This window comes from Anomaloglossus baeobatrachus, chromosome 4, assembly GCF_048569485.1.
Source record: "Anomaloglossus baeobatrachus isolate aAnoBae1 chromosome 4, aAnoBae1.hap1, whole genome shotgun sequence".
Lineage (NCBI taxonomy): Eukaryota > Metazoa > Chordata > Amphibia > Anura > Aromobatidae > Anomaloglossus > Anomaloglossus baeobatrachus.
In genome coordinates, this window is record NC_134356.1 from 412,232,441 (window position 1) to 412,248,317 (window position 15,877).

Genomic DNA, 15,877 nt, shown 5'->3' on the forward strand with positions numbered 1-15,877 from the left:
TCCCATGCTCAATAGCCTATCCCAATATGTAGTAGGTGTAATAATAATTATATTAGCAAGTAACTAATTAGAAATGTAGTAGAATTCTCCTGATTAGCCATGTTGCTTACCTCATGTCCAGCGTATCAATAGTGATTATCAGTTAGTTGCCATTGGTCGTAACCATGGATACCTAAGCAAGAAATGCGCTGCTCAATAGGTAAGGGACATAGCCAATCAGGAGAACTATACTACATTTCTAATTGGAGGTATTTGCTAATATTATTATTACACTAACTCAATATTGGGATAGGATCTTAGATATAGGAATACTCCTTTAAACTCTTTCTACAGTCGCTCGGTTCTTGTCATCTGGTTGGCATCGGGGGCTGTTGGCTGACAGTACACACACACACACTGCAGAGCAAGATGGCAGTCAAGGATCAGTACATGCGATTACAGCACACTCACTGTAATCACTTTAAGGCTACGCGTACACATTGTGTTTTTGTTACTTTTTTTATTCTCAGCATAGATTTGGTGCAAAAAATCATCAGCATTTTATAGTACCAGGAAAGTGGATGAGAATCCTGAAGTCTCATTCACACGTTGCTTATTTTGTCCTTGCAGATTTGCAGCACATTCATATCTGCAGCATGTCAATTCTTGCAGCGGATTTCACCTACACTGAGGATACATTTCCAGGATCAGTGTTTGTTGAGGTATTCACGCTGCAGAATTTCTGTACCTTAGTTTAGTTGCCTTTTTTCCAATGCGTTTTTTGTGTGCATTTGGTCAACGTGCGTTTTTTGTCTCTGTTTGGTGTCATGCTTTAAATAAAGCTGCCTTGTTTTTTTTTTAAAGAGAACCAACCAGCAGGATTTCCATATATAAAGTAAAGCCAGTGCTATACTGGCACTAGGATGCTGAATTGTAAGCATACCTTTTGTTCTGAGACTGGATGTTTTATTTGAGAAATATGTGCAAGTACATTTCCAGCAATGCACTGCTAATTGATTGACAGGTGCAATAGGGGTGGGAATATGTGGGTCGGATTTTTCTATCTTTTCCCGCCCCTGTCTGCTTGTCTGGCCTTCATCCCCCTGTCACCGTCATAGATATCATAGATATTAATTCCGATGCAGGCAGGCAGAGGTGGGAATAGAGCAAAACCCAACCCACATATTCCTGCCCATGTTGCGCCTATCAAATAGCAGTGCATTGCTGCAACTTTACTTGCACATATTTCTGAAATAAATCATCCAATCTCTGAACAAAAGGTATGGTTACATTCAGCATCCTAGTGCCAGTATAGCACTGGCTTTACTTTATATATGGAAATCCTGCTGGCTGTTTCTCTTTAAACTTCCTGGTATTGACATTATTAGGCTATGTGCCCACGGGACTATGTACCCGTGGATATATCCGCAGGTACGTCCGCAGGTTTCCCGCAGCAGCTCCCCGGAATCTGCAGCTATACATTGCTGCAGGATTCCAGTGAAATAGCTGTGGTAAACCTGCAGCCATTCGTGCGACTTACCTGCGGAAGTCCCAGTCTTTCTCTGCATAGTGGAAGGCTGGGAATTCCGCAAGTATTTTCGCAGGAATAATTGACATGCATTTACGTGCGGCTGCGGGACATCCGCAGCATATTCCACAGCCGCACATACCACGGCATGGACACAGCACTCCCCATGTCCCATAGGATAACATGGGGAGTGTCTGTACTTGCATAAACCTGCTGATTTATCTAGAAAATCCAGATAAAGTCGCAGGTTTTCTGCGGCAAAATCCGCGGGTACATAGTCCCGTGGGCACATAGCCCACAGCCTTAGGTGTGGACTACATGCATTTTTGAAGGGTTTCCACAGCAGAAAAACAAAAAAAAAACACCGCATGTTTGTTTTTTACCTGCAGATTTTTCTGCATCTAATTCAGCAAATTCCACACAGAAAACTCACCAGCACCAGCAAGAGAAACTGACATGCTGCAGATTGGAAGAACTCAGCAGGCGAGTGTACGCAGCATTAAAAAGAAGCACCGTGGAGATGAGATTTCTATAAATCCCATCCGCTTAAGGCTAGGTTCACACTTCCGTTAAATTGTATCAGTCACAATCCGCTGCTCTGGTAAACAACGGAATCAGTTTGGCGGATTCCGTTGTTCCCTTAGACTTGTATGAGCGGCGGATTGTGACCGATGATGCTGCGTTGCATCCTCCGCCTGACTGATCAGTCAAGGAACGACTGACCGCGGGGCAGAAGGAACGCAGCTTGTAACGTTTTTTGAGCAGCGCAATCCGTAGGATTTTGCCGCGCATGATCTCTCTGGCTCCCTGCACAAATAACTACATCGTGTTACCAAGCAATGCGCTTTGCCTAGTAACCCGATATTTACCCTGGTTACGTGTGCAAGGAGCCAGCGCTAAGCGGTGTACGCTGGTAACCAAGGTAAATATCGGGTAACCAAGCAAAGTGCTTTGCTTAGATTTTACCCGATATTTACCCTGGCTACGTGTACAGGGAGCCCAACACTTCCCAGCTTGGCTCCGCCCCCTCCCGCACTCCGCATGTACACACACACACACACACACACACGTCCCCAGCCATGCAGACCGCGGCACTGAAGTCCTCAGCGCCACGGCCCCGCTCGGCTCCACCCACCTTGCACTCCGCCCCCCGCACACAATGGAGTCCGACAATGAATTCTGTTCTTTGTCATCCGTTGTACAACGCATCAGTCACATGCGTCAAACAACGCATGTGACTGATGCAAAACAACGGAAATGTGAACGTAGCCTAAGTTGTAAAACTCATCATTTTTGACACAGCAAAAATATGCTGCATTGTAAAGATGATAAAAACTCATTGTAAGCATGTACCCTAATGATTGGAGAATAAAATTTACAACAAAAATGCATGTCAAAAATTTGCAGCTTTTTTCCTGCCATCACAACAGGATTTGCTGCAGAATGTCTTGTTTGTAAGTGAAAGTTATTTATACCATTTATATTAGATATACTGTATATACCACTCTGCTCACCTTTAGCAAGGCCCCCAGAAAAAGAAACTACGAAACGTGGCTTGGGGCGGGTTCATTTTTGGCACTTTGGTAACTATGGGACATTTTTTTTTTTTATTACTAGACTTATTGTTTACTTTCCAGGCATTCTAATTTGATTCTCTGCCAGGCTTTAAAGGTCTGTTCTTATCTTGTACCATTATTTTCATTACATGTCAAGTATCTGGTTTATTGTATATCTCAACTTCATATAATTCTTTTTGGTAAATTACTGGTATATCTAATTACAGCCTTATTAAGAGGACTATTTTCTGCTTCGGTCATATTTTTATTCATAAGTACGTTATAATTTTATTATATTCATACATATGTATTAATAAAGCGTAATACCATGTTGTAGAGAGGGAAGCAAACCTAACTTTGCAGCAAATTAGTAGAGTGATAACTGATGTAGGAAACAAACCTTCTTTGATTCTCAGATTCTCTTCTTGCTTGTTCGAAAGCCAGTTCCTGCGCAATCTTTCTCCTGAGCTCTTCTTCATTAACTAATATGTAAAAGAAAAGACAGAATTATACCAGTATTTCCATGTAGCCCATGGAATGTATACAATAAAAAGTCACGCAAACTTCAAATGTCCAATATTTGAAACTATATTTTTACCATGTAAGACATACATACACACATACATACATACATACTGTATTAAAGGGTTTTCCTGGAAGAAAATAAATAAAAAACAATTTAGCAGGTCGCTGTAATAAAGCCCCAAACTCCCATTAGTTTTAGATTCCTTTTTCGGCGGTTTTTGTCACATGGTGCCACACTTTTAAAGCTAGGGACCCACACAGGCAATGACATGGTAATGGGCTTCATACAGTATAATCAGAATGTTAAACTAAGAACCTCATGCTCACTTTTGTACATTTTTGCTTAGCCACTATATAAACGGCATGGAAACGTTTGGGCACCCCTGGTCAAAATTACTTTTATTGTGAACAGTTAAGCAATTTGAAGATTAAATTATTTCTAAAATGCAAAAAGTTATAAAATTACACAATTCATTTGTATTTTAGGCAAAAAAAAAAAATATATAAAGATTTATTTCCATTTTAATCTTTTATATTATAAAAGTTAAAAAAAAAAAAAGGAAAATGTGCTGATGCAAAAGTTTGGACAACCACGGAAATTTGTGTACTCAGATAACTTTGGCCAAGGTTTCAGGCCTCAGTTAGCTTGTTGGGGTTATGGCTTGTTCACTATCATCGTTGGGAAAGGCCAGGTGAAGCAAATTTACCAGCTTTATAAAAACCCAGCCTCCTCTAACCTTATGCCAAAAAACAGCAGCTATGGGTTCTTCTAAGCAGCTGCCTAGCACTCTGAAAATGAAAATGGTGGAGGTCCACAAAGCAGGAGAAGGCTAGAAGAACATAGAAAAGCGTTTTTAAGTTGTCCTTTCCTCTGTTCAAAATGTAATTTTTTAGCGCGGCATAAACCCTTCTACCTGTGTGATACAAAATTCCTCTCCCAGGGCTGCAGCTAAACCATCGGGCACTCACAGGCTAATTTTAGCGCGGCATAAACCCGGTCTTCTCTTCTACCTATGTGATACAAAATTCCTCTACCGGGGCTGCAGCTAAACCGCCGGGCACTCACAGGCTATCATAAGGGGTTGTGACTGACACAACCTCACCAGGTGAGTGCTTCTTTGTAAAGGGGAAAAAAGTGCAATAGGGTCTTACCCGGTATGAGGGTGGACAGATAAGACAGTTTTACAAAATGTAATTAAGAAATGGCAGTAAACAGGAACAGTGAAGGTCAAGACCAAGCAAAATTTCTGTGATAGCTACTTATAGGGTTGCTAGAGAGACAAATCAGACCCCCTGCTTGACTGCAAAAGACCTTCAGAAAGACTTAACAGACTCTGGGATTGTGGTACATTGTTCTACTGTTCAGAAAAATATGGCCTTCATGGAAGAGTCATCAGAACAAAACCTAAATAAATATAAAGAATATCTAAATAAGCCTGATGCCTTTTGGAAAGAAAAAAAAAAAGTGCTGTGGACCGATGAGTTTAGAATACAACGCTTCGCCACAATGATCTAAGGTATGTGTGGAGAAAAATGGGCACAAAATGTCAGGAAAAACTTTTCATCGACCACTAAGCATGGGGGTGGATCAATCTTGCTTTGGGGTGGTGTTGCAGCCAATGGCATGGGAAAGAGGATGGCGTCTACAAATGGATAATGATCCTTAACACATCAAAATCCACAATAGAGTACATCAAAAGACGCAAGCTGAAGGTTTTACAATGGCCCTCACAGTCCCCTGATCTGAACATCACTGATGGTCTATGGTTAGACCTCAAAAGTAGAGTTGAGCGCGGTTCGTGGTTCGTGGTTCTCCAGTTCGCGGCTCGAGTGATTTTGGGGCATGTTCTAGATCGAACTAGAACTCGAGCTTTTTGCAAAAGCTCGATAGTTCTAGAAACGTTCGAGAACGGTTCTAGCAGCCAAAAAACAGCTAAATCCTAGCTTGGTTTCTGCTGTAATAGTGTAAGTCACTCTGTGAATCAAACTATTATCACATTTCAGTGTATAGTGTGCGTGAACAGCGCCTTCAGATCACTGCTGTTTCTATAATGGCGATCGCCATTTTTTTTTTTTTTTTTCTTGTCTTCCTTCCCTAAGCGCGCGCGTCTTGTGGGGCGGGCCAGCATGTCAGCCAATCACAGACACACACACACCTAAGTGGACTTTGAGCCAGAGAAGCAACGGCATGTGTGATAGGATCTGCATGTCACATGTCCCTGCATTATAAAACCGGACATTTTCTTCACGAACGCCATTATCTGCCTTCTGCGTCTTTGGTGTCAGACATCACTGTCGCAGCTCCGTCCTCCTGAGTCCTATAGCCGATACAGCTGTATGCGCTGCATACACAGCGTTAGACAGCTTAGGGAGAGCACATTCTAGCAGTCCTTTTAAGGGCTCAAAGCGGCAGGGTCAGAGAGCCATAGGTGACAGGTCCTGCAAACAGCAACAGCGTCTGTGTAGCCCAGGTCAGGGATTTCCTCCCTGCATTTCACCATTAGGAGGGAATAGAAAGGCAGGCTTCCATTCCTCTACCCAGAGCACCACAATCCTGCCATTGTACCCTCTTGTCCTCTGCACACTCCAACTCATTCTAACTAAGCCATTATACTAGCAAACATTCAGTGTACCTAGTGGCATCCTATACGTGGCTATTGGACTTTGCTATAGTCCCACTAGTGCAAAGACATTTGCAGAGCACGTCTGCCTGCATTGCACACTACAACTTTTTTAAACTAAGCAATTTTACTAGCAAACACTCAGTGTACCTAGTGGCATCCTATACGTGGCTATTGGACTTTGCTATAGTCCCACTAGTGCCAAGACATTTGCAGAGCGCATCTGCCTGCGTTGCACACTCCAACTCATTATAACTAAGCCATTATACTAGCACACACTCAGTGTACCTAGTGGCATCCTATACGTGGCTATTGGACTTTGCTATAGTCCCACTAGTGCCAAGACATTTGCAGCACGTCTGCCTGCGTTGCACACTCCAACTAATTATAACTAAGCCATTATACTAGCACACACTCAGTGTACCTAGTGGCATCCTATACGTGGCTATTGGACTTTGCTATAGTCCCACTAGTGCCAAGACATTTGCAGCACGTCTGCCTGCGTTGCACACTCCAACTAATTATAACTAAGCCATTATACTAGCACACACTCAGTGTACCTAGTGGCATCCTATACGTGGCTATTGGACTTTGCTATAGTCCCACTAGTGCAAAGACATTTGCAGAGCACGTCTGCCTGCATTGCACACTACAACTTTTTTAAACTAAGCAATTTTACTAGCAAACACTCAGTGTACCTAGTGGCATCCTATACGTGGCTATTGGACTTTGCTATAGTCCTACTAGTGCCAAGACATTTGCAGAGCGCATCTGCCTGCGTTGCACACTCCAACTAATTATAACTAAGCCATTATACTAGCACACACTCAGTGAACCTAGTGGCATCCTATACGTGGCTATTGGACTTTGCTATAGTCCCACTAGTGCCAAGACATTTGCAGCACGTCTGCCTGCGTTGCACACTCCAACTAATTATAACTAAGCCATTATACTAGCACACACTCAGTGTACCTAGTGGCATCCTATACGTGGCTATTGGACTTTGCTATAGTCCCACTAGTGCCAAGACATTTGCAGCACGTCTGCCTGCGTTGCACACTCCAACTAATTATAACTAAGCCATTATACTAGCACACACTCAGTGTACCTAGTGGCATCTTATACGTGGCTATTGGACTTTGCTATAGTCCCACTAGTGCCAAGACATTTGCAGCACGTCTGCCTGCGTTGCACACTCCAACTAATTATAACTAAGCCATTATACTAGCACACACTCAGTGTACCTAGTGGCATCCTATACGTGGCTATTGGACTTTGCTATAGTCCCACTAGTGCCAAGACATTTGCAGCACGTCTGCCTGCGTTGCACACTCCAACTAATTATAACTAAGCCATTAAACTAGCACACACTCAGTGTACCTAGTGGCATCCTATACGTGGCTATTGGACTTTGCTATAGTCCCACTAGTGCCAAGACATTTGCAGCACGTCTGCCTGCGTTGCACACTCCAACTAATTATAACTAAGCCATTATACTAGCACACACTCAGTGTACCTAGTGGCATCCTATACGTGGCTATTGGACTTTGCTATAGTCCCACTAGTGCCAAGACATTTGCAGCACGTCTGCCTGCGTTGCACACTCCAACTAATTATAACTAAGCCATTAAACTAGCACACACTCAGTGTACCTAGTGGCATCCTATACGTGGCTATTGGACTTTGCTATAGTCCCACTAGTGCCAAGACATTTGCAGCACGTCTGCCTGCGTTGCACACTCCAACTAATTATAACTAAGCCATTATACTAGCACACACTCAGTGTACCTAGTGGCATCCTATACGTGGCTATTGGACTTTGCTATAGTCCCACTAGTGCCAAGACATTTGCAGCACGTCTGCCTGCGTTGCACACTCCAACTAATTATAACTAAGCCATTATACTAGCACACACTCAGTGTACCTAGTGGCATCCTATACGTGGCTATTGGACTTTGCTATAGTCCCACTAGTGCCAAGACATTTGCAGCACGTCTGCCTGCGTTGCACACTCCAACTAATTATAACTAAGCCATTAAACTAGCACACACTCAGTGTACCTAGTGGCATCCTATACGTGGCTATTGGACTTTGCTATAGTCCCACTAGTGCCAAGACATTTGCAGCACGTCTGCCTGCGTTGCACACTCCAACTAATTATAACTAAGCCATTAAACTAGCACACACTCAGTGTACCTAGTGGCATCCTATACGTGGCTATTGGACTTTGCTATAGTCCCACTAGTGCCAAGACATTTGCAGCACGTCTGCCTGCGTTGCACACTCCAACTAATTATAACTAAGCCATTATACTAGCACACACTCAGTGTACCTAGTGGCATCCTATACGTGGCTATTGGACTTTGCTATAGTCCCACTAGTGCCAAGACATTTGCAGCACGTCTGCCTGCGTTGCACACTCCAACTAATTATAACTAAGCCATTATACTAGCACACACTCAGTGTACCTAGTGGCATCCTATACGTGGCTATTGGACTTTGCTATAGTCCCACTAGTGCCAAGACATTTGCAGCACGTCTGCCTGCGTTGCACACTCCAACTAATTATAACTAAGCCATTATACTAGCACACACTCAGTGTACCTAGTGGCATCCTATACGTGGCTATTGGACTTTGCTATAGTCCCACTAGTGCCAAGACATTTGCAGCACGTCTGCCTGCGTTGCACACTCCAACTAATTATAACTAAGCCATTATACTAGCACACACTCAGTGTACCTAGTGGCATCCTATACGTGGCTATTGGACTTTGCTATAGTCCCACTAGTGCCAAGACCTTTGCAGCACGTCTGCCTGCGTTGCACACTCCAACTAATTATAACTAAGCCATTATACTAGCACACACTCAGTGTACCTAGTGGCATCCTATACGTGGCTATTGGACTTTGCTATAGTCCCACTAGTGCCAAGACATTTGCAGCACGTCTGCCTGCGTTGCACACTCAAACGAATTATAACTAAGTTACATTGTCAGGGATATTTATTCTTTATTATTCTGCTGTTAATAAAGCTAGACCACCACTGCAATCTTCACCACCTCTCAATTTTTACTACCACATTTTCAGTCCACAATCTTGTCGCAATCAACATGAGTGGCAAAATGACAGATGCTGGTGGAAAGGGGAAGAGGCGTGGTGGAAAAGGCAAAAAAGGTTTTGGTCAGTGGGGAAGGTGCCAAAGCTCCATTATCATCTGCTGAAGATAGACCATCTACTAGCAAAAGTAAGATGTCTACTACTTATTGTGGACAATCCGATGTGCTCCCTTTTTTACGGACACGAACAAGAGGAACAAAGGTAGATGATGGGCAAAAAAGGAAAATGCTTGAATGGATCTCAAGTGGTCCAACAAGTGCCCTCTCAGCCACTTCAAGTACCGCATCCAAAAAACACCATTCCTCTGAGTTGTCATCCCAATCACACTTGATTTCTCCCAGCTCTGAAGTCTCCATCAGCCCTGCACAGTATGGTGGAACTGAGATGGCTGAGTCTGCAGAGCTGTTCAGTCACACTATAGCCTGGGAATCAGAGGTCTGCTCCCAAGCTACAGTGAGTACAGAACAGGAAATGGTCTGCAGTGATGCCCAGAACCTTTGTGACTCAGATTCAGGCCGTGAGGACCAAGTTTCTGAGCATAATGTTGACCCTTTGTCACAAACTGTAACACCTGTGGTTATAGACAATGAGGAACATACTGATGAAGATGAGACGCAGATACCCGATTGGGATGACAACTTAAATATTCGGTCAGGGCAAGAAGAGGCTCGGTCTGAGGGGGAGGGGAGTGCGAACACAACAATTGATGATGACGTTCTAGATCCCACCTACTGTCAACCCCCAGTCAGGCACTCGAGGAGGTCAACAGAGGCGGTGGAGGAGGATGCAACCGACGACGAAGTTATCTTGCGCCTTCCTGGACAGAGTCGGAGCACTGGTAGCACGTCTACAACTGCATCCTCAGCCACCACTCTGCCTATGAGCATTATTCGGGGTGGATCAACAGGTCGCATGGCCTCTAAGCCTTGCCTAGCCTGGGCCTTTTTTCACATCGAAAAAGATCGCCCAACTCATGTGATATGTAACATTTGTCATGATTCTGTTAGTAGAGGTCAAAACCTCAGCAGTTTGACAACTTCTTCCATGAATCGTCACATGAATAAATATCATAAGTCCCGGTGGGAAGCTCACCGTGCTGCAATGCCGGCTAGCGGAGCGAACCATCCACCGCCCGCCCCTTCCAGTGCATCCGCGCGCTCTTCATCTTCTAGGACTGTGGGGACAGCTGTCACACCTGTTTTTCCACGCAAAACTTCCACCACTGTAACCGCAACAGGCAGTTTGCTTGTAAGGTCGTCAGTTGGTTTGGAAGGGGAAACAAGTGAGTGTGTACAGCTCTCTCAGACATCGATAGCACCAACGTTGGATGAAGGCAACATCATGTCTCCGCCTGCACTTTCCTCCCAAACCTGCATTTTTCCAGGGACACCCTACTCAACACCGTCTACACACAGCAGCCAGATCTCTGTCCCTCAGATGTGGTCAAATAAAAGGCCACTTCCTCCGACCCATGACAAAGCTAAGAGGTTGACTCTATCCCTCTGTAAGCTGTTGGCTACCGAAATGCTGCCTTTCCGCCTAGTGGACACACAGGATTTTAGAGACCTTATGTCTGTCGCTGTGCCCCAGTACCAGATGCCTAGTCGCCACTACTTCTCTAAGAAAGGTGTGCCCGCGCTACACCAGCATGTCGCACACAACATCACCGCTTCCTTGAGAAACTCTGTGTGTGAACGGGTGCATTTCACCACCGATACTTGGACCAGTAAGCATGGACAGGGACGTTACATGTCGCTGACTGGGCACTGGGTAACTATGGTGATAGATGGTGAAGGGTCTGCTGCACAAGTCTTGCCGTCCCCACGACTTGTGTGTCAATCCTCTGTCTGTCCAAGTTCCGCCACAGCTTCTGCATCCTCCACCTCATCTGGGTCCTCCACCTCCGCCCCAAGCCTGCCTGGTCAGGCCACCAGCGTTCTCACTGCGCAGAAGGAATCACGCACGCCTCATTACTATGCTGGCAGCCGAGCGCAACGGCATCAGGCGGTCTTTAGCTTGACATGTCTTGGTAATAAGAGTCACACAGCTGAGGAGTTGTGGTCAGCTCTGCGGTCCGAGTTTAATAAATGGTTGTCTCCACTCAACCTGCAGCCTGGTAAGGCCGTGTGCGACAATGCTGCAAACCTGGGTGCGGCCCTTCGCCTGGGCAAGGTGACACACGTACCTTGTATGGCTCACGTGTTGAACCTTGTCGTGCAGCAATTTTTAACACACTATCCCGGCCTAGATGGCCTTCTGAACAGGGCACGAAAACTGTCTGCTCACTTCCGGCGTTCAAGCGCCGCAGCTGAGCGACTTGCATCGCTACAGAAGTCTTTCGGCCTGCCGGTTCATCGCCTGAAATGCGATGTGGCGACACGCTGGAATTCAACTCTCCACATGTTACAGCGACTGTGGCAGCACCGCAGAGCCCTGGTGCAATACGTCATGACGTATAGCCTGGGCCAACGAGATGCAGAGGTGGGGCAGATCACCCTGATGGAGTGGTCTCAGATCAAGGACCTATGCACCCTTCTGCACAGTTTCGACATGGCGACGAATATGTTTAGCTCTGACAATGCCATTATCAGCATGACGATTCCAGTCATTTACATGCTGGAGCACACGCTAAACACTATTCGGAGTCAGGGGGTGGGACAACATGAAGGGGAGGAACTACAGGAGGATTCATATGTGCAAGGGACAACAACATCACCAAGGTCCAGACGTTCATCATCACCAACGCAGCAGGCATGGGACCATGGGGAACAGGGATCGACAAGGGCGCATAGTAGCAGGCGAAATGTTGAGCAAGGTGCAGGAGAACATGAAGAAATGGAGGACGAACTGTCCATGGACATGGAAGACTCAGCGGATGAGGGAGACCTTGGTCAAATTTCAGTTGAAAGAGGTTGGGGGGAGATGTCAGAGGAAGAAAGAACGGGTAGCACCTCTATGCCACAAACACAGCGTGGACTTGGTCCGCATGGCTGCGCAAGACACATGAGTGCCTTTTTGTTGCACTACCTCCAACATGACAGTCGTATTGTCAAAATTAGAAGTGATGATGACTACTGGATTGCCACACTATTAGATCCCCGGTACAAGTCCAAATTTTGTGACATAATTCCAGCCATAGAAAGGGACGCACGTATGCAGGAGTATCAGCAGAAGCTGTTACTCGATCTTAGCTCGGCTTTTCCACCAAACAACCGTGCAGGTGCAGGGAGGGAATCTCCCAGTTGTAACTTGACAAACATGGGACGGTCTCGTCATCTTCACCAGTCTACCCGTACCAGTAGGACCGTATCTGGTGCCGGTAACAGCAATTTTATGGATTCTTTTCATAATTTTTTTAGACCCTCTTTTGCAAGGCCACCAGAGACAACAAGTCTGACACATACTCAACGGCTGGAGAGGATGATACAGGAGTATCTCCAAATGAACATCGATGCCATGACTGTGCAACTGGAGCCTTGCTCCTTTTGGGCTTCAAACATAGAAAAATGGCCAGAGCTCTCCAGTTACGCCTTGGAGATTTTGTCGTGTCCAGCTGCCAGCGTTGTCTCTGAACGTGTATTCAGTGCTGCTGGGTGTGTGCTGACAGATAAGCGCACGCGTCTGTCCAGTGACAATGTGGACAGACTGACGTTCATCAAAATGAACAAGTCATGGATCCAGAAGGAATTTACTACCCCTGTGTCATCCTGGGGAGAGTAAATGCTTGTGGATTTGGAATGTGCTTGATGCAAATCAAAACATCCTGTTTGCAACTAGGGCCCAAGTGCTGCCACTGATGGGGTGGGTGTCTGTGTGGCCCAATTTTTGGAAAAAAGGGAGACTCCGCTTGGAGTAACCCTTGCTTACATTGTTTTTAAAAGAAGCCAAGATGAACAAGTCATGGGTCAGCAAAGACTTTGCTACCTACCCCGGTGTCATCCTGGGGACGGTTAATTATGGGGTATTTTTGAATGTGATTGATGCAAATGTAGCTGTGAAGTGTACAACTAGGGCCCAAGTGCTGCCACTGATGGGGTGGGTGTCTGTGTGGCCCAATTTTTGGAAAAAAGGGAGACTCCGCTTGGAGTAACCCTTGCTTGATGTGTTTTTAAAAGAAGCCAAGATGAACAGAGCTGGGATCAGGAAAGACTTTGCTACCTACCCCGGTGTCATCCTGGGGACGGATAAGAATGGCGTATTTTTGAATGTGCTTGATGCAAATCAAAACATCCTGTTTGCAACTAGGGCCCAAGTGCTGCCACTGATGGGGTGGGTGTCTGTGTGGCCCAATTTTTGGAAAAAAAGGGAGACTCCGCTTGGAGTAACCCTTGCTTGATGTGTTTTTAAAAGAAGCCAAGATGAACAGAGCTGGGATCAGCAAAGACTTTGCTACCTACCCCGGTGTCATCCTGGGGACGGATAAGAATGGCGTATTTTTGAATGTGCTTGATGCAAATCAAAACATCCTGTTTGCAACTAGGGCCCAAGTGCTGCCACTGATGGGGTGGGTGTCTGTGTGGCCCAATTTTTGGAAAAAAAGGGAGACTCCGCTTGGAGTAACCCTTGCTTGATGTGTTTTTAAAAGAAGCCAAGATGAACAGAGCTGGGATCAGGAAAGACTTTGCTACCTACCCCGGTGTCATCCTGGGGACGGATAAGAATGGCGTATTTTTGAATGTGCTTGATGCAAATCAAAACATCCTGTTTGCAACTAGGGCCCAAGTGCTGCCACTGATGGGGTGGGTGTCTGTGTGGCCCAATTTTTGGAAAAAAGGGAGACTCCGCTTGGAGTAACCCTTGCTTACATTGTTTTTAAAAGAAGCCAAGATGAACAAGTCATGGGTCAGCAAAGACTTTGCTACCTACCCCGGTGTCATCCTGGGGATGGATAAGAATGGCGTATTTTTGAATGTGCTTGATGCAAATGTAGCTGTGAAGTGTACAACTGGGGCACAACTGCTGCCACTGAAGGGGTGGGTGTGTGTGTGGCCCAATTTTTGGAAAAAATGGAGACTCCGCTTGGAGTCACCTTGCGGTGTTTTACATGATTTTAGAAGGGCGTGCCATGCCTATATCTGTGTGTCCTCCTCTTTTTCCTTGTCCAGCTGTTTTGTTTTCGCATGAGTATATGTCCTTGTCACTTTCCAATGTGTTTGAGTTGTTTGTCACCTTTAGGACACCTTTGAGGGTGTTTTCTAGGTGTTTTTCTGTGTTTGTGATTGCCTGCCATTGTTTCCTATGCAGTTCGAGTTCGGTTCGTCGAACCGAACTCGAACGGGAGGTCCGTTCGGCGAACCAACCTCGAGCCGAACCGCGACCGGTTCGCTCATCTCTACTCAAAAGTCAGTGCAGTGCATGCAAGACGACCCATGAATGTCACAGAACTGGAAGACTTTTCCAAGAACAGTGGATGAAAATGTGCCGCCCGCGCATCAGCAGCCAGGCTGCTCGGATCCGGATCCACGGTGGCTCGAGGGGTCTCTAGACCCGGGGTCGCGCGGCCACTCGGAATAAAGGGGGGAGTATTTACAGGGGATGGTGTGGAAAGTTTGCGACGCCACCCGTGGTGCGTGGTAAGATGGAGTACCACCGCTGCAATTGGGAGTACCCGGTGGCGATTGTGTAGGCAGCTAGGTGTTTAACCCCTCCACGGGTAGGGGGATGCCCCAGGACTCGGTGATGGTGACAGGGAGGTGCCGTTGGGACGGTAAGGGTCACTTGTGTACTCAGTCCAATAACGCTGACACCGACAACTGTGGTAATCCAAAGTTCTGGACACCGCTGCCGCTTAGAGGGAGCATGCCTGGATCCCGTGTCCGTTGGTGTTGCCTGTTAGTCTGTGATCTTTGCCTTGGTACCTAGTCTACTAGTTGGTTCCTTTTGCCTGAAACTAAAATCTGGTCCCGCTCCGCAGTATGGCTAACTGGGTGAGCTTGCTCTCGGGGTTCACGCTCGGGATTTTCTGGACTGTGTAGTGGGAATGTCCTATCCCCCTCGTTCCGCTAGTACCCACATTTTTGGAGCGGGTGGAGAACGGATCTTGAAGGCACAGTCCTCGTCGGGTAAATTGTCAGGATGTCTGAAGCTCCTTCCTGACCTAGGGTCCGCGTACCCTGCGCATCCTGACCCCTGCCCGGTGATGGCACAAGGCCGCTGGCTGTCCTCCTCGACAGTCTGTGCTCCTTGTCATGATCCCCTGTGACCGGGGTCCAGCTCCTACCAGGCCCAGACCAACGTCTGCCACCTAGTAGTCTCAAGGAGCCCAGCTCCTGACCTCTCCTCTCGAGAGTCACTTCTCAACTCACTGTCTCCTGACACTCCTGACCTCCCCTTAACCAACCCCCCCAAGTGGGCGAACCTATTCCCTTCAGCTTAGCCACTAGTGTGTCTGGTGCAGAGTGTTTCTAGGATTTTGATTAGCTTGTTCTTGGCAACACCAAAGGTCAGGGACCCGTAACCAAGGAGTAGGTGGATACTGTACAGAAGGGCAGATTGCACAATACCCTGTGACGACCTGATAGGCCAGGGCATCACACAAGAACTGAAAGACA

General features: G+C 46.2%; 1 protein-coding gene across 1 annotated transcript in view; it reads right to left on the minus strand.

The window, feature by feature from the left end:
• Positions 1 to 15,877, minus strand: part of CHCHD3 (coiled-coil-helix-coiled-coil-helix domain containing 3) — a 258,007-nt gene that overhangs the window by 190,122 nt on the left and 52,008 nt on the right. The window contains exon 3 of the mRNA XM_075345348.1: positions 3,464 to 3,545. Within this exon, the coding sequence (XP_075201463.1) occupies positions 3,464 to 3,545 (82 nt within the window). The remainder of the gene's footprint in view (positions 1 to 3,463; positions 3,546 to 15,877) is intronic.